The sequence below is a fragment of the Cynocephalus volans genome, chromosome 3, assembly GCF_027409185.1.
Source record: "Cynocephalus volans isolate mCynVol1 chromosome 3, mCynVol1.pri, whole genome shotgun sequence".
Taxonomy (NCBI): Eukaryota; Metazoa; Chordata; class Mammalia; order Dermoptera; family Cynocephalidae; genus Cynocephalus; species Cynocephalus volans.
Window position 1 is genome coordinate 43,553,347 of NC_084462.1, and position 26,098 is coordinate 43,579,444.

At 44.4% G+C, this 26,098-nt stretch overlaps 1 protein-coding gene across 1 annotated transcript in view; it reads left to right on the top strand.

Moving 5' to 3' along the window:
- Positions 1 to 26,098, top strand: part of ADAMTS17 (ADAM metallopeptidase with thrombospondin type 1 motif 17) — a 316,365-nt gene that overhangs the window by 40,018 nt on the left and 250,249 nt on the right. The window contains exon 4 of the mRNA XM_063091528.1: positions 13,632 to 13,804. Coding sequence (XP_062947598.1) covers positions 13,632 to 13,804 — 173 coding nt within the window. The remainder of the gene's footprint in view (positions 1 to 13,631; positions 13,805 to 26,098) is intronic.

Sequence of the window (26,098 nt, forward strand, 5' to 3'; positions counted from 1 at the left end):
ACCACACATCTTACTATTTTTCATGCAGTGTCAGTGGTGGCTTTGGTGCCCTGAAAAGAGGTTGGTGTGGCCAGGGGGAGGGGGCAGAGGGCCAGTACTCAGCCCGGCTGCGGCAGTTGGTCTCTGTCCCAGGGGGAAGGACTTACACTCTGTTTTCTATCTTGGTGAAAAACATTAGATTTTCATTCTTACTACCTGTGTGAAAAGTCAATATGTTTCATGGATTAAATAGCTGATTTCACCTACAGTCATGTTTTATATTCTATCCTATTTCTGATGATTAAAACCCCTCCTCCCCTTTCCAGTGTTGGGGTGTTACAGCAGGATGTTGGGCAAGAGCTGGAGGCCACTCTCCCACTCCGATTGAAACTGTTATTTTTATATTAGCTCCAGTTTATTCTAGTGTGATTGAGAGTGAACTAAGGAGATAAATTATTTGTCCCCTGTTCAGTAGGAAATATGGAAGCCAACAAGCTGGTTGGTGAGAATGAGTGTCGGACCTGAGGTTCTGGCAGATGGATAATATGTCTAGTCAGACCCGTCAAGTGCATAAAAACATCCAAGTTCACTATTTAGTTCTGGGGGATGCAAAGTTTCCAAATTAGTATTGAGACTCTAATAGTTTACAGCAATAATAGAAATGTCATGATGATAGAAATAAGGTAGAGGCGAGCACAGGTCTCTTAGTTATTCCTGCATCTACCCTAAGAGGACGGAATAATCATCACCTTGTTTTACAGACTGGACACTCACCCATGGTCACCCTGGAGGTCCATGGGCAGATTCTGCCTAGCTTTGTCACACAGTAAGGCTGGTTCCTTAAGACAAGCTTTGCCATCACCTCCTTGGGTGGGGAAGCAACATGTGAGACTTAATTGCAGGACATTTGTGTTAAGTTTTCTAAAAACTTAAATCTTGATGTTAATTAGGAGTTTAAAAGAGTTTTAAACAATTTCTTCAACTACGTATATTTGTTGAATTCTTGCTATATACCAGGTGGTGCTAGGTGCTGTGGTGGGGCCAGAAGTTAACGTTCGGGTCCGTAAGCTCACTGTCTAGTCGAGGCAAGCACAGATGCATGTCACACTGCTAAGTGGACAGTGGGATCTGTGCAGTTTGGAGGAGCAGAGCTGGGGTCAGGGGATCAGGAGGCACTTCAGCACTCCTTGAGGTTGGCTGTCAGGATCCCCCAGCAGCAGCAGGATGTCTGGGGGCTCCCAGGACATGCTGCGTGGTCTTCAGAGCTCCAGACTCCTGCTCAGTCTGGTCTGAGAGGTTTGCCACTCCTTCAGTTACTTCTTTTTGCTAGGTTTCTAGGTTCAAGTTTATTTTTGATGTGGCAAATACAGAAAAAACAGTAGCTCCATCCATGTGTCATCCATAGCAGCGTAGGCAGGCTAGGCCGGGGGACCACAGACTCTTTGCATGTTGGGTAGGCTGCCCAGTGGGGTCCCGTTTTAGGCCGTGCCATCCAGCAAACAGGCGAAGTCTCCTACCACCCAGTGCTGCTCTGATTTGGGAAACAAGTGTAGCCATTTGTAATCCCACCTCTGCTTGCTAACTCAGTCTCCTTTTTCATCATCCTTTCTCAAAATTCTGCTTGTCCCCTCCCCCCCCACCCCACCCCCATACGTTACGCTGGCTCCTGAGCCCTCCCCTCTTCTGGGTGCTCTAACTGCTGTGCCTGGACCAGGGACCACCCAAGGCTGCCAACTTGGAACACACACTGAATATGTTTTGGAATTCCCTTTGATGAATATTTTAATTTTAAGCCTTTCAGTGTTATGGAAGGTTGCTATAAGACATAACTAAACAAAGTTCGCAATCACATTTGTCATAGAACTCTGACAGCACTGCCTGTTGCATGACTGCGCAGCCCCGGTATAAGGTCTTACTGGGTATTTTTATTGTAGAAGTTGATGTTAGGGAAATACTATCTTTCCCTAAGGAATGGCGTCCTTCCTTCGGCTGGAATAGAATGGCAAATCTACAGTCTAGCTTGTTTACCTTTCCCACCAACTTCTGGAAACTTAGAACCAAATTTGAAGGCAAAACAGACAGTGGTTACACTACCTGGGCTGGAACCCCAGTCCCCTGGGTTGGTGGCCAAAGATAAGGTATTTAACAAATCTCTTCGTGCCTCAGTTTGCTTATCGGTAGCTGTGGGGTGGGTCCTTGACTCAACGTGTGGCGGGGGACCTGTTTTAAGTGCTCCAAGCATGTGGGGTTACTATCTGCTGTGATTTTTATCCTCAGAGGTACCTCATTGACCCTTCGTTGGTGTATTTGCATTTTCTTTTCCTTAGTTTTTAATTTCCCTTTCTGCCTGATTTTGTTTAAATCTATACATTTTTGAGGTAAGTCTCCTTAAATCTAATATGCAAAGAAGTTGCTCACGAGGGTGCTCAGAGTCTTCTCTCCCTCTGTGTCCCAGTGTCTTCCATGCAGCGTCCCATCTGCTGGAGCTGGTTCTGGTTTAGTGGAAGTGGTTTACCTCGGCCAACATGGTCACCAAGTCTGTGCCACAAGGTGAAGATGAGGAACAGGTGGGTTTCCTCTTACCACGGGCGAATTCTTTGCAGTATGCCACAGTGGCGCCAAGGGGTTCTGATGGAATTCCGCTGGTCCTGCCCACAAAAGTTCTGGAGAAAACCAGTGGTCTATGTGACTGAGAGAAGGTCTGGTTCTGGAATCTTCCCCACGTGCTGAGGGTTCTGATTTTTCCCCGTCCCTTTTGTCTGGAGTGAGGACACGTTCTTATATCTGGCACTGGAGTGCTGGTGTGGGAAATGTCTGTTTGACTACAAGACTAAGTCTGCATCTTCCCTTTAGCTCTCTGGGCATGTTGGGGGCTGGGTGCCTAATTCCTAGCAGTGGCTCAGTCTTTGTCTTCTTGGCCAATAGTCCCCTCTTCCCTTCGACTCAAGATGCCCAGTGCCTCGGGCAGCTGCCTCTGTTTCCTCCATCCCATCTGTGTTCTCTGCCCTCTACTTTGCTTGTACAACTGGGAGACCCTAATTGTTCCTGTGGTTTGGCTCAAAGAGTATGTCAAGGTCTTCCCTGGAAATGGCATTGGTAGAATCAGAGATAAGAAGATCCCTCTTGTGTAGCAGGAAATAGAGGAATTCAGAAGTTTTGGCTACTGACTTTCCCACCAAATATTTGTGATCGATATGTTATTTTTTCCTAATAAATGCCTAAATACTGTATTGTTTTTAAACTAAAGGTATATGTTTCATAAAGAGCTTAATGATTCGTAATTGAGATTTCTTTTTAGTTTGCCAAGTGCAAAACTAGTAACTAAAGTATTTGCTCAGCATTTTTGACCGTTCTAAAACTTTTAGAATAAATAATAGCTTGGATATTCTAAAAGTGCACCACTTCCTTGTCTTTTTCTCTTCCTCAACTTGTTCTAAAAGAATCCGGGATATGTTATGAATACATAAAATTTTCTTTTTTAATGGATAACTGGAGCAAAGGGCAAATAAATGGAAGAAATACAATATGAAGCCAAAGATTGAAAGTCCCCCAAGTCAGTACCGACTCCGGTGGTGTACTGGCAAAAGAAACAGCCAGGCTTGGCTTCGGGGATGATCCCTGGTATCTGTGACAACAGGAGAAGGCTTGGGGCCTACGTGGCTGTGATCTGTCCTCATCAGCAGGGTGAGGACAGATCACCCTTCTCGTCCCCTCAGCAGCTGGAGACAGCTGATTACAAGCAGAGCTGGGAGAGCTTCGTACGGCCACACGACTGCCGCCTGGACTCAGACCTCTCCAGCGAGGCCAAAATCCAGCACCTGTGTTAGTCTGAGGTTGGTGTTTTTCTTCTTACTTTTCAAGATGCTTATAATCTGTGAATATTGGCATTTGTGAAACTTTGTCTATTAGGGCTTATTTATGCAGTTTAGGGAATTAAAAGTAAAAATGTATTGCAGTTCTTCTCTCCCCATAGGGAAAGGAATAATTGTTGAAAGAGGTGGCCATAGATCCCTGCTGGTGGAGTGGCTGTCGAGAGCAGGGGGAGGAGAAGGGAGAGGTCCCCCACCCCCAGGAAGAACACCTGTGCTGGAAGGGAATGCAGGTCCAAGGTCTCTTACCTACAATTCCAAAATCCAAGGGTTTTGGCACTCATTTCATGGCAAGACCTGGCTTGCGCAGATGGGAGGCTGCTGAGTGAGCATCTTTATCTACCCGCCTTTATTCACTTTGCCGTGTGCATTCTGTCTGTGAGTTTTATTTCCACCCAGTGTCATGCTAGGAGCTGTGGCAGTGAGAGAAGCAGATGGCATGGTCGTAGTAAGAACTCCTTACAAACTGCAGAGCAGCTGACCACAGTGCTTTCCCTTAACTCACACCCTTCTGACACTCTGTTACATAGCTCCCCAAGGCCCATCAGGGAGGGAGGGGTGGGCCTTACTGGTCCTCCTTTGTAGACTTCAGTGACTGATACCCTGTGCAGGATTTTGCTATGGTAAATGCCCAGGAGCAGTCTGCTCCTCTGGTTGGGAGTGACAGGCTTCTCTTTGAGCACACTCAGCTCTTATATGTTCAAGCTTATGCCTCCTAGAGGGATCCTGTTACTAACATGTCCTTTGAGCCATGCTATAAAAGCAGTTCTTTCTGTACTGGAACCTGAAAATATGTGACAAGGTGTGAAAACAAGTACTGAGCAGCTGACTTGGGGAACACCTGCTGATGAGAACATGGGTTGGTGACTCCAGGAGATGGGTTTTAACTACTGACTTTGAGAAGAGCCTTGCCACCGTTTGGCCTGTAGCTGGTCACCTGGCTGAATGGTGTATGCTGGTTATGGCAGAGGTTGGGTGGTTTGTCACCTTTGCTGATTTAAAATGGAAACAAGGTGGCTCTTCATAAATTCCAGTTGGACAGGTCACAGATAACCTGGTTGGTGAATGTGTGTGTAGGTCGATAGATTTTCAACCAGGAACCTCTTTCATACTGCCCTCGTGCAAGAGCAGTGCTGTCTGAGACCTTTTGTCCACCCTTAGTTCACTGCTAAGACCCAGAAGTCTTATCAGGAGGTGGGCCTGGCTCTGGGATGGGAGGGAACCATCCTATGGTGCCGACAGGACACATACCTGTTTCATTTTGCATTTCTGTGATAATTTGGATGACATACATTGCTCCTCATACTTTCTGCTTTCTTATTTATTTGATTTATTTTTATTTTTATTTTTTTTCTAAAAGATGACCAGTAAGGGGATCTTAACCCTTGACTTGGTGTTGTCAGCACCACGCTCTCCCAAGTGAGCTAATCAGCCATCCCTTTATAGGGATCCGAACCCGTGGCCTTGTTGTTATCAGCACCACACTCTCCCAACTGAGCCACAGGCTGTCCCTTGCTTGCTTTCTTTTTTTTTTTTTTTTTTTAATTTTATTTTGTCGATATACATTGTAGCTGATTATTGCTCCCCATCACCAAAACCTCCCTCCCTTCTCCCTCCCCCCTCCCCCCCAACAATGTCCTTTCTGTTTGCTTGTTGTATCAACTTCAAATAATTGTGGTTGTTATATCTTCTTCCCCCCCCCCCCGGTTTGTGTGTGTGTGTGTGTATGTGTGTGTGTGAATTTATATATTAATTTTTAGCTCCCTCCAATAAGTGAGAACATGTGGTATTTCTCTTTCTGTGCCTGACTTGTTTCACTTAATATAATGCTCTCAAGGTCCATCCATGTTGTTGCAAATGGCAGTATTTCATTCGTTTTTATAGCTGAGTAGTATTCCATTGTGTAGATGTACCACATTTTCCGTATCCACTCATCTGATGATGGGCATTTGGGCTGGTTCCAACTCTTGGCTATTGTAAAGAGTGCTGCGATGAACATTGGGGAACAGGTATACCTTCGACTTGATGATTTCCATTCCTCTGGGTATATTCCCAACAGTGGGATGGCTGGGTCGTATGGTAGATCTATTTGCAATTGTTTAAGGAACCTCCATACCATTTTCCATAGAGGCTGCACCATTTTGCAGTCCCACCAACAATGTATGAGAGTTCCTTTTTCTCCGCAGCCTCGCCAGCATTTATCGTTCATAGTCTTTTGGATTTTAGCCATCCTAACTGGGGTTAGATGGTATCTCAATGTGGTTTTGATTTGCATTTCCCGGATGCTGAGTGATGTTGAGCATTTTTTCATATGTCTGTTGGCCATTTGGATATCTTCCTTAGAGAAATGCCTACTTAGCTCTTTTGCCCATTTTTTTTTTTTTTGTCTTTTTCGTGACCGGCACTCAGCCAGTGAGTGCACCGGCCATTCCTATATAGGATCCGAACCCGCGGCGGGAGCGTCGCCGCGCTGCTAGCGCAGCACGCTACTGAGTGCGCCACAGGCTCGGCCCCCCATTTTTTAATTGGGTTGCTTGTTTTCTTCTTGTAAAGTTGTTTGAGTTCCTTATATATTCTGGATATTAATCCTTTGTCAGATGTATATTTTGCAAATATTTTCTCCCACTCTGTTGGTTGTCTTTTAACTCTGTTAATTGTTTCTTTTGCTGTGCAGAAGCTTTTTAGTTTGATATAATCCCATTTGTTTATTTTTCCTTTGGTTGCCCGTGCTTTTGGGGTCGTATTCATGAAGTCTGTGCCCAGTCCTATTTCCTGAAGTGTTTCTCCTATGTTTTCTTTAAGAAGTTTTATTGTCTCAGGGTGTATATTTAAATCCTTAATCCATTTTGAGTTGATTTTAGTATACGGTGAGAGGTATGGATCTAGTTTCATTCTCCTGCATATCGATATCCAGTTATCCCAGCACCACTTGCTGAAGAGGCAGTCCCTTCCCCAGTGAATAGGCTTGGTGCCTTTGTCAAAGATCAGATGGCAGTAAGTGTGTGGGTTGATTTCTGGATTCTCTATTCTATTCCATTGGTCAGTGTGTCTGTTTTTATGCCAGTACCATACTGTTTTGGTTATTATAGCTTTGTAGTATAGCTTAAAGTCAGGTAGTGTTATGCCTCCAGCTTTATTTTTTTTGCTGAGCATTGCTTTGGCTATTCGTGGTCTTTTATCGTTCCATATAAATGTCTGAATAGTTTTTTCCATTTCTGAGAAAAATGTCTTTGGAATTTTGATGGGGATTGCGTTGAATTTGTATATCACTTTGGGTAGTATGGACATTTTCACTATGTTGATTCTTCCAATCCAAGAGCATGGAATATCTTTCCATCTTCTTGTATCCTCTCTAATTTCTCTCAGCAGTGGTTTGTAGTTCTCATTATAGAGATTTTTCACATCCTTGGTTAACTCAATTCCTAAGTATTTTTTTTTTTTTTGGTGGCTATTGTAAATGGGCAGGCTTTCTTGATTTCTCCTTCTGCATGTTCACTATTGGAGAAAAGAAATGCTACTGATTTTTGTGTGTTGATTTTGTATCCTGCTACTGTGCTGAAATCATTTATCAATTCCAACAGTTTTTTTGTAGAGGTTTTAGGCTGTTCGATATATAGGATCATGTCATCTGCAAACAGGGACAGTTTGACTTCATCTTTTCCAATCTGGATGCCCTTTATTTCCTTCTCTTCTCTGATTGCTCTGGCTAGTACTTCCAACACTATGTTGAATAGGAGTGGTGAGAGTGGGCATCCTTGTCTAGTGCCTGTTCTTAAAGGAAAAGCTTTCAGCTTTTCCCCATTCAGGATGATATTGGCAGTGGGTTTGGCATATATGGCTTTAATTATGTTGAGATACTTTCCCTCTATACCTAACTTATAGAGGGTCTTTGTCATGAATGAGTGCTGAACTTTATCAAATGCTTTTTCAGCATCTATAGAGATGATCATATGGTCCTTGTGTTTGAGTTTATTAATATGGTGTATCACATTTATTGATTTGCGTATGTTGAACCAACCTTGCATCCCTGGGATGAATCCCACTTGATCGTGATGAATAATTTTTCGTATGTGTTGCTGTATTCTGTTTGCTAGTATTTTAGTGAGGATTTTTGCATCTATATTCATCAAGGATATCGGCCTGTAGTTTTCTTTTTTGGTTATATCTTTACCTGGTTTTGGTATCAGGATGATGTTTGCTTCATAGAATGAATTTGGGAGATTTGCGTCCGTTTCAATCTTTTGGAATAGTTTGTAAAGAATCGGTGTCAATTCCTCTTTGAATGTTTGGTAAAATTCTGCTGTGAATCCATCTGGTCCTGGGCTTTTCTTTGTTGGGAGCCTTCTGATAACAGCTTCAATCTCCTTTATTGTTATTGGTCTGTTCAAATTTTCTACGTCTTCACGGTTCAGTTTTGGGAGCTTGTGTGTGTCCAGAAATTTATCCATTTCCTCCAGATTTTCAAATTTGTTGGCGTATAGTTGTTTATAGTAGTCTCGAATGATTCCTTGTATTTCAGGTGAATCAGTTGTAATATCGCCTTTTTCATTTCTAATTTTTGTTATTTGAGTCTTCTCTCTTCTTTTTTTTGTTAGCCATGCTAATGGTTTGTCAATTTTATTTATCTTTTCAAAAAACCAACTTTTTGATTTGTTGATCTTTTGAATTGTTTTTTGGTTTTCAATTTCATTCAGTTCTGCTCTGATCTTAATGATTTCTTTCCGTCTGCTAACTTTAGGATTGGATTGTTCTTGTTTTTCTAGTTCTTTAAGGTGAAGTGTTAGGTTGTTCACTTGCCATCTTTCCATTCTTCTGAAGTGAGCATTTAATGCAATAAATTTTCCCCTCAATACTGCTTTTGCAGTATCCCACAGGTTTTGGTATGATGTATCATTGTTTTCATTAGTTTCAATAAACTTTTTGATTTCCTGCTTGATTTCTTCTTGGACCCATATGTCATTAAGTAGAATGCTGTTTAATTTCCATGTGTTTGTATAGTTTCCAGAGTTTTGTTTGTTATTAATTTCTATTTTTAATCCATTGTGGTGTGAGAAGATACATGGGATAATTCCAATTTTTTTGAATTTATTGAGACTTGATTTGTGACCTAATATGTGATCTATCCTGGAGAATGATCCATGTGCTGATGAGAAGAATGAATATTCTGAGGTTGTTGGGTGGAATGTTCTGTAGATATCTGCCAATTCCAATTGGTCTAGAGTCTTGTTTAGATCTTGTGTTTCTCTACTGATTCTTTGCCTAGATGATCTGTCTAATATTGACAGTGGAGTGTTCAGGTCCCCTGCTATTATGGTATTAGTGTCTATTTCCTTCTTTAGGTCTAATAGAGTTTGTTTTATAAATCTGGCTGCTCCAACATTGGGTGCGTACATATTTATGATTGTTATGTCTTCTTGATGGATCAGTCCTTTTATCATTAAGTAGTGTCCCTCATTGTCTCTTTTTATGGTTTTTAGTTTAAAGTCTATTTTGTCAGATATAAGAATAGCCACTCCAGCTCGTTTTTCTTTTCTGTTTGCATGGTAAATCTTTTTCCATCCTTTCACTCTTAGTCTGTGTGAATCTTTATGGGTGAGGTGGGTCTTTTGTAGGCAGCATATAGTTGGGTCCTGCTTTTTGATCCAGTCAGCCAGTCTGTGTCTTTTAATTGGGGAATTTAAGCCTTTAACATTAAGAGTTGTTATTGAAAGGTGTTGATTTATTCCTAGCATTTTATTGGTTGTTTGGTTGTCTTAGGTGTCTTTTGTTCCTTGCTTTCTGATTTACTGTTTGCTTTCTTTGTTTGTTGGTTCCTTAGGTTGTAGATAGTGTTTTTGTTAGCTTGTTTTCTCTTCATGAATGCCATTTTTATTGTACTAGCGGGTTTAGATTTTTCTTAGGTTTTTATGGCAGTGGTAGTTATTTTTCAGGAACCAAACCCAGTACTCCCTTGAGGATTTCTTGTAAGGGTGGTCTTGTGGTAGTGAACTCCCGCAGTTTTTGTTTGTCTGAGAAATATACTATTTGCCCCTCATTTCGGAAGGATAGCCTTGCAGGGTAGAGTATTCTTGGCTGGCAATCTTTGTCTTTTAGTATTTTGAAAATATCATCCCATTCCTTTCTAGCTTTTAGGGTTTGTGATGAAAAGTCTGATGTTAACCGGATTGGGGCTCCCTTATAGGTGATTTGACGCTTCTCTCTTGCAGCTTTTAAGATTCTCTCTTTGTCTCTGAGTTTTGCCAATTTGACTATGACATGTCTTGGAGAAGGCCTTTTTGGGTTGAATACGTTTGGAGATCGTTGAGCTTCCTGGATCTGAAGATCTGTGATTTTTCCTATACCTGGGAAGTTTTCTGCCACTATTTTGTTGAATATGTTTTCAATGGAATCTCCATTTTCCTCCCCTTCTGGAATACCCATGACTCGGATATTTGAGCGCTTGAGGTTGTCTGATATCTCTCTCAGATTTTCTTCCATGTCCTTGATTGTTTTTTCTTTCTTTTTGTCTGCTTGTGTTATTTCAAACAGCCCATCTTCAAGTTCAGAGGTTCTCTCTTCAACTTCGACAAGCCTGCTGGTTAAACTCTCCGTTGTGTTTTTTATTTCGCTGAATAACTTCTTCAGTTCAGCAAGTTCTGCTACATTTTTTTTCAGGACATTGATTTCCTTGTATATTTCCTCTTTCAGATCCTGTATACTTTTCCTCATTTCATCATGATGTCTAGCTGAGTTTTCTTGTATCTCATTCAGTTTCCTTAGAATTATCACTCGAAATTCCTTGTCAGTTATTTCAAGGGCTTCTTGTTCTATAGGATCTAGAGTATGAGATTTATTAACTTTTGGTGGTGTACTTTCTTGATTTTTTGTATTTCTGGTATCTTTTTTTTGGTGTTTATTCATTGTGGCAGGGGGTTTCACAGTCCACCGGTTTGAGACTAATGACTAACTAGGATGTTGCTGTGGTTGCCAATTTGGTATGGCTCCCGCCGTGACTGCTCAGTTTGCCTCTAGTGTCTTGTGTGTGTGGTTGCCTCGGGTCTTGGGCTTCTCCGGGGATCCACCTTTCTGGTCAGCTTGTACTCTGCTGGGCTGGTGGATCACATACCACAGGGTGTGTGATCTCTGTTGAGCTTTCACTTCCTGTGCAGGACTTCTCCCCGTTCCGTGTGCTCTGGCCCAGGCTGTTAGATCGTGCAGTGGCGACCCCACAGGGTGTGTGGTTTCTGTCGAGTCTCCGCCTCCCTGGCCGCACGTCTCCCCCCTCTGTGCACACTGTGCTGGGCTGGGGTGTGTCTTCTGCACCCCTCGTCTATCAGCTGGGCCTTCAAGACCCTGCTCAGCACCGCCTCGCCCAGGAAGTCTACCAGGTTTCTGCTAGGCACAGACGACCGGTCTCTCTGGGTGCCTTTGTAGCACTGTGTAGATCTTTCTCGGGTCTTGTTCACCTTTGTATCCCCCCGGTATAAACCGAGTCTAGTGCCCGCCTGCAGCCTGCTCTCCGGCAGGTTCAAGCGGACCTGGGAACTCTCCTACCACACTATTCCCAACCAGAAATTCGTTAGGCTTTTTTCCAAACTGGTGGTCGCAGAGATGGTATCTGCCTCCCAGTAACAGGAAGTTTACCGGGGCGGAGTCCAGGGTGTGGTGGAGTGACAGTCGGCCCGCCCGTACTTCCTAGCCCTCCCAACACTGGTCGGGATGCCCCACACCCCCAGCCCCGCCAGAGAACCGCGGAGGGAGTGGGAGAGGAGGCCGGCCCGCAGGGTCCGGAAAGCCCCGCGCCAGGCCAAGCAAATGGGCTCAGTGATGGCCGAGCAGGGCGGAGCTGCCCGCACCTGGGAAAATGGAGGCAGCACCGGGGCAGTGAGTGGCCTGGTGGTGCAGGCGGGAGCCGCGTGGGCATCCACTCCCCGAACAGAGCTGTGCCAGGGATCACTCACAGTGCTGTGCCAGGTCGGGCGCTCGCTCTGTCTCTGGTTTGTTGCCTTCCGTGTTCTCGGCGCTGCCGCCTCGGGCTGTTCAGTCGCGGCGCCGCTCGGGCGCTCCCAGGAATCTTCTTTAATGCCGGCCTGAAACCTCGAATCCTGAATAGGGCAGCTGGCCGCCTTCAGTGCGGCCCCAGCCTCCGGGATCCTGGCTGCATCCACAGCAGCCCTGGCGCCGTGTTCCCTGTTTCAAGACTCGCTTTTGCAGCTAAGAATCAGTTCTTTTCCTGCTCCACACTTCAAAGCTGTTGCCTGTAAATGAGGCAGCCTCTCCTGCCGGGGGCAAAGTGGCGTTGAGCCCCCACGACCGGCCAGCAGCAGCAGTCCTCCCTTAAGAGATGGCCAGAGGAAGGTCCACAAGTTTCCCGGCTGCCTGAGACCCAGTGGCCACCTTTTCCACCTCAGCTAGTCCGCGCCAGCCGCCGCAGCCGCCGCCATCTTGAAACTCCCCCCCTTGCTTGCTTTCTAGAGTTCAGAAGGGACATCTGTGTTTTTCTCAATCTTAATGGCATTACTTTAAATACGAAGTAATAGTTTTCATTGTATACACTTGGAAAATACAGAGGAAAAAAAGGAAAATGAAGATCATACATCACCCACCGTTAACATTTTCATTAAGTTCTTCCTCAGTTTTTTGTTTTTTAAAATGTATGTATGCATGTATTTTTCTTTGGGGCCTAAAGACACTTGTGTGTAAAATCTTTGCAAAATTGGGATCTAACTGCATATATGGATTTATATCTGCTTTGCTCTGTATCACTGAATGGTCTTTACAGATGTGATTCATGTCTGTATACCTTTTTACCATTGTTGGCTTTTTCTATGGTTGTATATTTCAGTTGTTTTCTACTTTTTCATGGTTGTGAATTACATTGTACAGCACATTCTTGTTTGTAAATTATGATCCATAACATGGCATATTTTGTAGTATCCATTTGGGGTTCTGGAATGATTGGGTTGTATTATGAAGCCTGCTGGTACACAGGTAGACTGATTGATGGCACATACAGCCTAGCAGAGATGTGCTGGAATAGGCTAGTGCTAAAATGGAAATAATAACTATCAAATTAAAAAACGGCTTTGCTAGTCACATTTGGATTCTGAATGTGTACACTAATTATATCAGCCTGTCGGGATTGTCAGAGGTGATTCCAGGTACAAGACAATGTCAGTTCTCAGGCAGCAGCTTTGAATGTTCAGGTGTGGGCTCTATAATTAATAACAGTAGCTGATTATCACAGTAAGATCTTACAGGGACCTAGTCTATCCAAAGAGTCAACAGAGGATTCCTCACACATTACTAATAATCCTTCCCTATTGTGAGGAAGAGACAAACGTATGTCTTGGCCTGGATGTCTGTTGTATGATTTTTTTTTTTCCCTTAACTAATGCTTTTATGCCTGCCAATGTTTATGGCTCCTCATTGATGACTCTCAGAACAGTTGCTGGGTTGCCAGCCTCGGGGAGAATGTGCTGTCCCCCCGCCCCACCCCTGCGTCCTTGGTCCCGGTCACTCCGGTCACTGGCAGCAGGCGGAGCCTTTGCCTGCTCTCGTGGTGGACCGGCGGACCCCACCTGCCCCCGCCTGGGTCCAGGCTTCCTTTCCTCCCACAGACTCTGCGCAGCTCTCCACGTCCCTCTGAAGGGGCCGGTTTCTTTTCTGTGACATTCAGGGGCCCATCTGTGGACAGTTGAGACTCGTCATTCCCTTAGGGAGGCTCAGCAGAAGGCCTTTTTGCTGTATGGGTTTGGAAATCAATAAGCTGAGAACTGTTCAAATGTCTCCATTGTTTTCTAGAAAAGAAGAAGCCGAGGAGGGCCAGGCCATTGCGGGACTGGCGGGAGAGGAGGAATGCCATCCAGCTCACCAATGAGCACACGGTGGAGACACTGGTGGTGGCCGACGCCGACATGGTGCAGTACCACGGGGCCGAGGCTGCCCAGAGGTTCCTCCTCACCGTCATGAACATGGTGAGTCTGCAGGTGGGCTCCTGACATGGGTGTCTCTGTGTTCTTGAGGAGTGCTCTGGAAGCAGGGGCTGTGTTCTCTCCACAGGGGAGGAAGAAGCTGGGTTGGGGGATGGGGACACATAGCCTCATGATTTGGGGACACTGTGGAGGGCAGGAGACTAGTGTGTGTCCCAACGGGACAGGGGCTGACCACCGGCTCCACGCTGGTGTGGTGGTGAAGTGCCTGGGTCTGCTCAGTGATTGGACCACTTGGTACCAGAAGGCTTCCCAAGACCCCTGCTATGTGTGAGACCCTCTCCAAGGGGTGTTCAAAGATGAGTGCTCTGAGGAGCCAACAACCTAGTGGAAAGAATAAAAATGTAAATCTAAAATAAACAGCAGAGAGACTGACTCTCCAAAGTAGAGAGTTTATTTGGGAATAGCAGGGGGTTGCAACCTGGGATACACGTACTGTGATGGATCATGGGCATGTTCAGGGAAGCAAAAAAGGCAAGGGTTTTTCAAGGAAAAATGAGCGAGTTACATTAGTTATTTTAAAACAATTATCCTTGGCTACAAGGATTAATAACAGGTTGATGTCCTTTCATCAGAGGAACAGGCAGTGGCTGAGCGGCATCCTCGTGGAAGTAATCTTTGCGCAAGGTTGTGGTTTAGGCAGAGTCTCTTGTGACGGTTCCTGTCATCAGGCAAATGTGTGTGAGGGCCCTCCCTTCATGGCCTCCTGGCTCCACTTTGTCAGGGTTTGACATAAGTAACTCCAATTTGGTATTGACAGTTTCACAAAAATCAAACTTTATTGGAAAACAGTGCTTGTGGTATGCAGGAAGGGCCTGGCAGAAAGCGAGGAGAGAGGTTACGTGGTCGAGGGAACCAGGGAAGGAGTCATGAACCTGTGTCTACATCTGATTTGTTGAATGGGGGGGAGGGGCTAGGCTCAGATATTAGATGCTGAAGGATCTTCAAAGGCATCCTAACTGCACCTATACATCCATTTTCCTAAAAAGTGTTTTTGAAGACCTTCAAAAACCTTCGCCATTGTGTTAGGTACCCTGGATACAAATGCCAGAAAGACCTGCTGCTTCCCTCAGAAGGCAGGAGTATTGACAGGCAAATAGAGCATACGTGTTACAACAGAAATATCTGCAGGAACCCCTGAGGTCCTGGTGGAGGCTGGCTAGTGGTCATCCTGCAGCATGGAGGCTTCATGTAAGAGCAGACCCTTGGGCAGAGAACAGAGTAAGTGAAGTGCTTACAGACTGGGTGGGGTGCGAGACCGCACAGCAGGCACAGCAGAAGTGGGGCCCAGGGGATGTCAGCTCCATGTAGGGAGGGCAGTGGTTTGATAGGGAGTGAAGGAGCCTTACTGGTGTGCGTGGAGGTGTGGACAGGGCAGGGTGTAGGAGGGTGGGAAAGACATCCTGAGGAGTGGGGGCTGTACCCCAGGGGGGTGCTGCAGGCAAAGGGAACAGCGTGTCCAGGGCAGTGTCTGGAGGAACAGCCCCAGCAGCCGCGTACAGGGTGGAGTGGATGCGCAGTGGCAGGTAGGAGCATTGGGATGGAGCGTGCATGGGGAGAGGGTCTAAACTGAGCAGGCAGGAGTGGGGGTGGAGGAGGTGCAGGGAGGCTGGAGAGGCTGGAGGAGGAGGCGGCGAGAGGAATCCAGGCCCCACCTGGGCTTCACACTGGGTGCCTGGTAGATGGTGGAGCCACTGCCTGAGAAAAGGGGAAGCAGAGTGTTTGAGGACATGGTGAGGAGTTCCGTCCTGGACAAGCTGAATTCTAAGTCCCCGTGGGAGATCAGGATGGAGGTCTTGGCTGGAAATAGGGACCTGGGGCTTTTCAGCCTAGGGCTGGTAGCTGAAGCTGTGGTGGTGGCCAGTGTGCCCAGGTGAGTAGAGAAGCTGTCAGAGACAGCACCATGAAGCAGCAGCCCTGGGGGCTGGGGCAGAAACCTGGAGGAGGTTGTCCCTAAGGAAAGGGGTGACAGGTGCAGGAAGGGACTGGTTAACAATGCTGGATGCTGTGGTTGGGTCCCTGGTGGAATAGCATTAGGGATTGTTGTGAGTGGATGCTTGCCAGGAACAAACCAGGAAGTGAATGGGAAGTGTGGAAGTAGAAATGGCACTTGCAGGCGATCTTGGCCAGAGAGAGGAAAGGAGAGAGAAGGGCCGAGCTAGGTGGAATCAGGGTCAAGGAGGACTTTGTAGAGGAAAGGAGAACAGAGGTCACGAGCACAGGGTTTAGGCTCCGACAGGCCTGAGCTTGGACCCCTGCTCTGCCACTCACTGCAGAGGACCTCTCTGAGCCTGCTCCTTGTCCACAAGGAAAGGTTTAGCTTCTGTCACTGTGAGTGCTCGGTGTCTGGCAGCAAAGTGACCTGTCCTCATGGAAGGGTAGTGATAGAAAGGGCAAGGTTAAACAGCGCAGTTGCAAGGGGGCGTGTTTGAGAGCCGAGGCACTGGAAGGGATGGCCGCAGTGGGTTGTGTGTGGGGGTGGGAAATGGTATGGCTCAGCCCCCAGAACCTGCAGGGTCTCAGAGCCAAGTGCAGCCAAGGTTTCGAGGCCTAGAGAAGGTGCAGTGCCCAGGTTGCAGCGGGTGCCCACGTTGGGCTGGGTGGTGAGCTCTGGAGTGCAGGGGACCAGCGCTGGGGAGGGAGTTGGCTATTATGCAAAGCCTCAGGGAGGGGCCTCAGAGTGACTTGGGGACCTTGTGGCTGGACACGGTCTGCAGGTGGCTCTTTGCACATTTGGGTGTTCTGTTGCTAGGGGGTTCTTCTGGGGCTTTAGCAGGGCCGTGGGTGGGGGAGGGCTCAGGAACATCAGGGGTTCTTAGTGCTCTGTTCCTGCTGGAATCGCTGCTCTGGTCACCTGGAGCTGGGGGTGGGGCAGCTGTGAGGCCAAGTGGCATGCAGTGGCCTGGACAGAGGATGCCAGGACTTGTCGGAACAGGACCCACAGCTCGTTTCCCAGAGGCTGAAGGAGGCCCAGGAGCAGGGAGGCTCAAGGATATCGCCAGGGCCACACAGGAAGTTGCTGGCCTCAGGGAGGTGGGTGTGGATGAGCCTCGTCCTGGGCCCTGTGAGTTGGGAGCCCCCCGGTGACCCTGACCATATGAGGACAGGTCTCTGGCACCTGGTCCTCTGTGTGGCCAAGCAGACTCTCTGGTGCTGGCTCTCAGGACACAGCCCTGTGAGGGACTCCCCACCTCGTCTGTGCCCCTCACACATGCTGTGCTCTGGGCTGGGGCTGTGTGGGTAGCACACTGAGAGCCTTCATGCTGAGTTGCTGGTTGGCCCCCCATTTCCTCACGTGACAGACCCTGATGTAAAGCACACTGGCCATGGAGGCCCCAGGGCCCTCGGCTCTAATCTGTTTTCAAAACGTGGGCTCCATGGGTACACCATGAGGACACTGGTTCCCTGCCCCAGCTTTCTTTCAAAGGCATAAGCCCTGAGAGTTTCACTGAGTTTTTTTTTTTCAACTTTTTGCAGGTTTTTTTTTTTTAATTGTGGTAAAATACGTATATAATATAAAACTTACCACTGAATCATTTTAAAGTGTATAGTTCAGTGACATTAAGCATATTCACCCTGTTGTGCAACCACTGTCAACATTAACCTCCAGAACTCTTCTCGTCTTGCAAAACTGAAACTCTGTCCCCATGGAACAGTAATTCCTCATTTCCCCTTCCGCAGCCCCTGGCAACCACCATTCTGCTTTGTGTCTCTATGAATATGACAGTTCTAGGTACTTCATGTGAGTGAATCATACAGTATTTGTCCTTTGGTGGGCAGGTGGCTTATTTCACTTATCATCACATCCTCAAGGTTCATTCATGTGGCAGCACGTGTCAGAATTTCCTTCCTTTTTGAGGCTGAGTGATATTCCATTGTATGTGTATATATCATGTTTTGATTATCCACTCATCCGTTGATGGACACTCAGGTTGCTTCTGTCATTTGTCTGTTGTGAGTAATGCTGCTGTAAACATGGGTGTACAGATATCTCTGTGTCTCTGCTTTCAGTTCACTACCCAGAAGTGGAATTGCTTTTGTTAACTTTTCATGGTGCTTGGCCCTAGTTTCTGAGAAATCTCTCTGTGTTCTTTATTTGTACATACCTACGTCTCCCGGGTAGCTGGTTAACATTGGCTGCAATCCTCAAGTCTGCCTGGAGGAAGCTGGGGAGGAGGGCTGGTGGGGCCTGGCTCTGCACCAGACTCTCATCTGCAAATCATTGCATCTCATTTATTTTTTTAATTATCCAGGGTACAAGGGCAAGCAATGAACATATTCATTACAACAGCTCAGGTGATAATAAGGCAAAGCTTCTACTTCGATCTTTGCTTTTATAATTTATTATCTGGGCAGGGGCAGCTGTTTTATCATAGGAAGGGGGAGGGGATGGGGATGGTACCCAGAGACATCCCCCCCACCGCCACCCCCACTGGGCCGTAAAGACCGGAGGACAGGGACTGGGTGGTTCTGTTCCTTGCCTTTAATTCAACATCCTTCACTCTTCTTCAGCTGCTTGTACTGAGATGTCAGAGGCTCCAGATCACACTGCCAAGGGCAAATCTGGGGCCAAATACATTAAATTTGGATTTAGATGTTTCCTGAGGAGGCCTACTTAATAAGGGCAATCCCGCTGTGTAAAGGGCACGGTGTAATGACACCTAGTGGCACTTCAGTCATCTGAACTTGGTGTTTCTGGGCCAGTCTGATCAAGGCCAGAAGGTGGGAGCCGAGTCTCCAGACGCCCTCCCAGGACAGACTCTCACCACAGCCCCCCTTTCCTGCTGCTCCAGCCCTGGTCGCCATTCAGTGAACTGAGCAAGACACAGTCAGACGTCATGCACTGTGGATGAGACCATCCTTCACAGCCCCATCCTTCTTCAGTCTCTCAGGTCCTAGTTAGGAAATCCAGAGAATTTGCATTTTCCTCCTGCTTGTGGCTGTTTTAGAAAAAGGATTTCAAGTGAGATAACCTTTAAGCCGAGAGGAAGGGAGAGGATTTTGGCTGGGATGAGGAGCCTTGTCATTGTGGGAGCAGCCCTGAGCCCGTCTTTCTCCCCCTAGACAGTGTTCTTTTTGGAACTGCAGGATTGAAGTGGCTTTGTCTCCTTAATCCCTCTGGATTTGGAACCCAGACAGGCCCCTTTCCCCAAGACAGACAACCGTGTGCTGATGACACATCCAAAGCTGGGAGAATTCGGCAAGTGTTTGCTCCCGGTTTTCATAGCATCTCACGGTTATGATGAATGAGATCAGCGTTGACCCATGGACAGATGGCTCGTGATTGAGAGGAAGGACAGGAGTGGACACTAATTATGCACTGACCAGCCCAGATTGCATGGGGGTGGTTTCACGTCACTGCCTCCTCCTACCTGGTGGGTTTTGTCATTCTCATTTTACAGAGAAGGAAACAGAGGCTTGGAGGAGTGACAGACAGAGTGCAGAGCCAGTGAGTACACAGCAAGGCAAGGACCTCAATCCCAGGCCACAGGACCCCCACATCACCTTGTTCAAGGTGACAGACATGTCTGGGATCCATTGTTTCTCTGCAGCTGCACCTCAACTGAATGCCATTATTTCTGGCATTGACAGCTGCTGACGCTCCCTTGCTGGGATCCTAACTCCCATTTTCTTCCCTATTGAATCCTTGCTATAGAACGGCTAGCAAGGCCTTCTTCCGGCAGAATTAGGACTTGTCACTAAGCAGCATTAACCTCCTCTGTGGCTTCCCATTATGGTCAGTGCAAAATCCCCCTTTCATGTGGTTCTGCCGGCCTGTGTGAGCGGGGTCTGCTTGCTTCTCCCGTATCTCATTCCCCTCTCCATCTCAGTACTGATTCCTGCCACGTGGGCCACATGGGCCACCTGTTTCTCAGGCGTCCTGGGCTCCTCTCTGACTTGTCCTCTTCTTTGTCAGCAATGGTATTCTCTCACTCTCTCTAGAGTGAGCTTGTAGTAGATTGAATTATGTTCCCCCACCCCCCCAAAAAAAACTTACTGGAGCTTGAACTGTGTCCAAGTTTTATGTATCAGAAACTTAGTCCCTACTGTGACTATTAAGAGAGTGGGAAATCCTATTATGGTAATTGAAAGGTGGAGCCTTGAACAGGTGATTGGATTATAGGACCATGCTGTCGTGAATGGATTAAAAATGGTGGTCAGGGGCGTGGTTCTGAGGGCTTTAAAAGAAGAGGGGAGTCTGTTTTTCTCACTCTCTCTGCTCTCTCTTTACTTCCACCATCTTGCAATGTGAGACCCCTGGGTCACTATCACCACCCCCAGATAGACTTTGGATTTCCCAGCCTCAGAAACTGTAAGCAATAAATTTTGTTTTCTTTATAAATCCCCCAATTCCATGTATTTTGTTATAAGCAACAGAAACAGACTAATACAGAGCTCCTCTGTCTGGATTTGCGATTTCATATTTATTTGCTTTTATAAAACCATCCTGCTGCAGAGTTTCTTTATGCTATTGAAGTTAAGCTGGTATAAAGTTAGAGTGTTGTTACTTTAATCCTAATTAAGTGTAATCCCCATAGTAACCCTGAAGAAAATAGCTATTGAATATTCACAAAAGGAAATGAAAAAGTTTCACTACAAAAAAAATCAACTAAACACAAAAGTCAGTAATGCAGGAAATGAGGGACAAAAAAGCTGTAAGGCATAGAGGAAACAAATAGCAAAATGCAGAAGTCTCTCCTTATCAGTAATTACCTTAAATGTAAATGAATTAAACTTCCCAATCAAAAGACATAGATTGGCAGAATGGATTTAAAAAAATCATTATCCAATTATATGATGCCTACAGGAGACTCACTTAAATTCAAAGACTCAAATAGATTGAAGTGAAAGGTTGGAAAAAGATATTCCATGCAAATAGTAACCAAAAGAGAGCTGGGGTGGCTATACTAACATCAGACAAAACGTACTTTAAATCAGAAAAGTGTACAAGTAGCAAAGAAGGGTATTATGTATTAATAAAATGTTTAAAATAGCAAGAAGATATAACAATTATAAATGTACACACATCTGAAAACAGACCATCAAAATATATCAAGCAAAACTGATAGAATGGAAGGGAGAAATAATAGACTGTTCTACAATAACACGTGGAGACTCGAATCCCTACTCCATAGTGGATAGAACAACCAGACAAAAGATAAGTAAGGATATAGAAGACTTAACACAAATAAACCAACTAAACCTAACAAACATATGCAAAATACTCTACCTAACAACAACAGAATATACATTTTTTTCTTCAAGTGCACATGGGACATTCTTCAGGATAGACAACATGTTAGGCCACAAATTGTCTCAACAGATTTAAAAGATAGATATACAAAGTATCATTTCTAATCACAATTGGATGAAGTTGGAAATTAATAACAGAAATTGCCATCATCAAGATGGCAGAAATAGATGATTCCCAGTGTCACTCCTCCCCACAAGTAACCAATCTACAGCTTTAAAAAACAGACTGCCAACCTGGGACTGCTGGAGCTGGGGGAAGGAGGCAGAGAGACCAGCAGAGATCATGAAGGTGCGAGAGGCCATGGCAAGAAATGTACAGACAGCGCCTATTGTTCTGAGCTCTGGCTGCTTCTGAGCCAGTCCGGTCACTTCTGAGCCACTCTGGTAGGGGGCAGGGTGTGACTGATGCACAGGAATCAAAGCCGAAAAAAGCTGCAGTGACATCCTTTGCATAAACCTGCTTGGAGTCTGCAGGGGAGAGGAGGACTTCAGTGTGCAGCCCTCACCACTAGGAAGGAAGCAGGAGCATGTGTGGGGTCCTAGGCAGGAGCTGAGGGCAGCATCTCCCACCTGGCAGGAGGCAGGAACAGATTGCAAACACCACTTTCACATGGGTGGCCTGCCACCACCACAGCCACAACTGCCACAAAAGCAGCTCACTGCCTCAGTAGCAGCCACAGCCACAGTGCAGGCAGCCCTCCAGACACTCGACTGTATTGACACAATGAGAGTCACCAGTGGAGACCAGAAAAAGGGGAAGTCTCTCGCCTCAAAGCTCACTGCTGAACAATAGAAGAAGCGACTGATGTACCAGATGTCCAGACATCAACGTAGAGATACTAGAAATTCAAAAATCCAAGAAAATATGACACCACCAAAAGAACACAGTAATTCTCAAATACCAGACCCTATAGAGCAGGAAACCCGTAAAATGATTAAAAAGGAATTCTGAGCAGAAATCTTAAGGAAACTCAGTGAACTACAAGAAGACTCAGTAAGACACCATAATGAAATGAGAAAAAAAAAAAAAAATCCAGGTTATGAACAGGGGAAATATACAAAGAGATTAATACCTTAAAAAAGAATGTAGGAGAACTCATGAAAGTGATTCATTCAATGAAATAAGAAACACAACTGAGAGCTTAAGAGGCAGGCTAGAACAAGAGCAAGAAAGAATTTCTGATCTTGAATATAGTCTTTTCAAAATAATCCAGGCAGACAAAATAAAAAGGGAAAAAGGATTTTAAAAAATAAGATCTAAGCTAGCAGACAACCTTAAGTGTACAAACATTCAAATCATGGATGTTCCAGAAGAGGAGGAGAAAGGAAAAGGCATGGAAAACCTATTCAATGAAATAATAATGGAAAAATTCCCAGGTATAGGGAGAGACATGGACCTTCAGATCCAGGAGACTCAAATATCCCAGAACAGATCCAATCCAAAAAGATCCTCTCTGAAACACATTATAGTCAAAGTGGCAAAATTCAAAGACGGAGAATCCTAAAAGCAGCAAGAGAAAAGTGTCAAATCACCAATAAGGGAGCCCCTATCAGACTAACAGCAGACTTCCCAACAGAAATTCTACAGGCCAGAAGAAAATGGGGTAGTATATTTAAAATACTAACAGAAAAAACTTCCAGCCAAGAATACTGTACCCAACAAGTCTACCCTTCAGAAATGAGGGAGAAATAGTGTATTTTCCAGACAAACAAAAACTGCTGGAGTTCATTTTCACACTACCAGCCCTGCAAGAAATCCTCAAGGGAGTCCTGCATCTGGAATCCAAAAAATGATAATTACTACCATGAATACACAGGAAAGAACAAAACCCACTGGTAGAACAAAAATGTAAATGAGGAAGAGAAACTAAATCATACCATCTCAGAAAAACCAGCAAACATCAAAGACAAAACAATAAAATGGAAAGAAAGGAACAAAAGATGTTTAAAACCTCCAAAAAAAAAATTGTTAAAATGCCAGGAGTAAGACAATACCTTTCAATAACAACCCTGAATGTAAATGGATTAAACTCCCCACTCAAAAGACACAGCCTGACTGATTGGATTAAAAAGCTAGATCCAACTCTATGCTGTCTTCAAGAGACACATCTCAGCTCTTAAGACACACACAGACTAATAGTGAAGAGATGGAAAAAGATACACCATGCAAATGGAAATCAAAAATGAGCAGGAGTAACTATTCCTATATCAGATAAAATAGACATTAAGCCAAAAACCATAAAAAGAGACAAAGAAGACCGCTATATAATAAAGGGATCTATCTAGCAAGAAGACACAGCAGTTATAAATAAATATGCACCCAACACTGGAGCACCCAGATATATAAAGCAAACACTATTAGGCCTAAAGAAAGAGACCCCAATATGGTAATAGCAGAATACCTGAACACCCCTCTTTCAGTACTGGACAGATCATCTAGGCAACACATCAACAGAGAAACACAGGATTTAAACTACACTTTAGACCAGTTGGACCTGGCAGATATCTACAAAACGTTACACCCAATAACTACAAAATATACATTCTTCTCAACAGCACATGGAACATAGCTCCAGACCATATGTTAGATCACAAATCAAGTCTCAACAAATTTTTAAAAATTGAAATCATTTTAAGTATGTTTTCAAACCACAGTGGATTAAAATTAGAAATCAATAACAAGCAATACCCAAGAAACTATACAGATAAATGGCAATTAAACAATATGCTCCTGAACGACCAACCTATGAGTCCAAGAAAAAGTTAAAGAGGAATTCAAAAAATTTCTTGAATCTAATGAAAATAAAGACACACCATACCCAAACCTGTGGAATACTGTAAAAGCAGTATTAAGAGGGAAGTTTATTGCAATAAATGCTTACATCAAAAGGACAGAAAGATTTCAAATAAATAACCAAATGCTATACCTCAAAGAACTAGAAAAACAACAATCCAATCCCAAAATTAGTAGACAGAAAGAAATAATTAAAATCAGAGCAGAATTAAATGAAATTGAGACCCAAAAATTGATACAAAAGATCAATGAAACAGTTATTTTTTTGAGAAGATAAACGAAGTAGAGAAGCCATTAGCTAGGCTAACAATAAAAAGAAGAGAGAAGACCCAAATAACAAAAATCAGAGATAAAAATGCATTACAATCCATACCGCAGAGATACAAAAAGTCATTAGACTACTATAAACAACTACATGCCAACAAATTTGAAAACCTGGAAGAAATGGATAAATTTTTGGACACATACAAACTTCCAAGACTGAACCAAGAAGAAACAGAAAACCTGAACAGACCAATAAGGAGCAATGACATTAAAGCAGTAATTAGTAGTCTCCCAACAAAGAAAAGCCCAGGACTGGATGGCTTTACTGCTGGATTCTACCAAACATTAAAGAGGAATTAATTCCACTTTTCTTTAAACTATTCCAAAAAATTGAAACAGGCCATTCTCCCAAATTCATTCTGTGAGGCCAGCATCACCCTGATACCAAAACCAGACAGAGATGCAGCAAAAAAAGAAAACTGTAAGCTGATATCTCTGGTGAACATAGACACAAAAATCTTCAACAAAATATTAGCAATCAAAATACAGCAACACATGAAAAAAACTATACACCATGATCAGGTGGAATTCATCCCAGGGATGCAAGGATGGTTCAACATATGCAAGTCAATAAATGTGATGCACCACATCAACAAAATCAAGAACAAAAACCATATAGATGCAGAAAAAACATTTGACAAAATTCAGCATCCCTTCATGATAAAGACTCTCAGTAAATTAGGTTTAGAAGGAATGTATCTCAGGCTGGCCCATGGCTCACTCGGGAGAGTGTGGTGCTGATAATACCAAGGCCACGGTTTCGGATCCCATATTGGGATGGCCGGTTAGCTCACTGGGTGAGCATGGTGCTGACAACACCAAGTCAAGGGTTAAGATCCCCTTACTGGTCATCTTTTAATTAAAAAAAAAAAAAAAAAAAAGGAATGTATCTCAATACAGTAAAAGCTATATATGACAAACCCCATGCCAATATTTTCCTGAATGGGGAGAAGCTGAAAGGTTTTCCTGTAAGAATGGGGACAAGACACGGATTTCACTCTCACCATGCCTATCTATCATAGTGTTGGAAGTACTAGCCAGAGCAGTCAGGCAAGAGAAGGAAATAAAGGGCATCCAGATTGGAAAAGACAAAGTCAAACTGTCCTTCTTTGCAGATGACGTGATCCTATACATAGAAATTCCTAGAGATTCTACCAGAAAACTCTTAGAGCTGGTAAATGATTTCACTAAAGTTGCAAGATGCAAAATCATCACACAAAAATCAGAAGCTTTTAATACTCTGATAATGAACTAGCAGAAAAGGAAATCAAGAAAGCAAGCCTATTTACAATAGTCATCAAAAAAATAAAACATCTAGGAATAAATTTAACCAAGGAGGTGAAAGTTCTCTACAATGAGAACTACAAATCACTGCTGAAAGAAATTAAAGACACAAAAAGATGGAAAGACATTCCCGTGCTCTTGGATTGGAAGAATTAACATTTTGAAAATGTCCATAGTACCCAAAGTGATCTGCAGATTCAGTGCAGTCCCCATCAAAATACCAATGGCGTTCTTCACAGGAATAGGAGAAACAATCCTAACATTCATATGGAACAACAAAAAACCTCAAATAGCCAAAACAATCCTGAGCAAAAAAAATAATAATAAATCTGGAGACATTACAGTACCTGACTTCAAATTATGCTACATAGCTATAGCAACCAAAACTGCATGGTACTGGCATAAAAACAGACACTCAGACCCATGAATCAAAACAGAGAACCCACAAATCAATACACATACTTACAGCCAACTGATATTTGAGAAGGGTAACAGGAGCATAAATTGGGGAAATACTGCCTCTTCAATAAATGGTGCTGGGAAGACTGGACATCCATATGTAGAAGCGTGAAACTAGACCTATATCTCTCTCCATATGCCCAAACCAACTCAAAATAGATTAA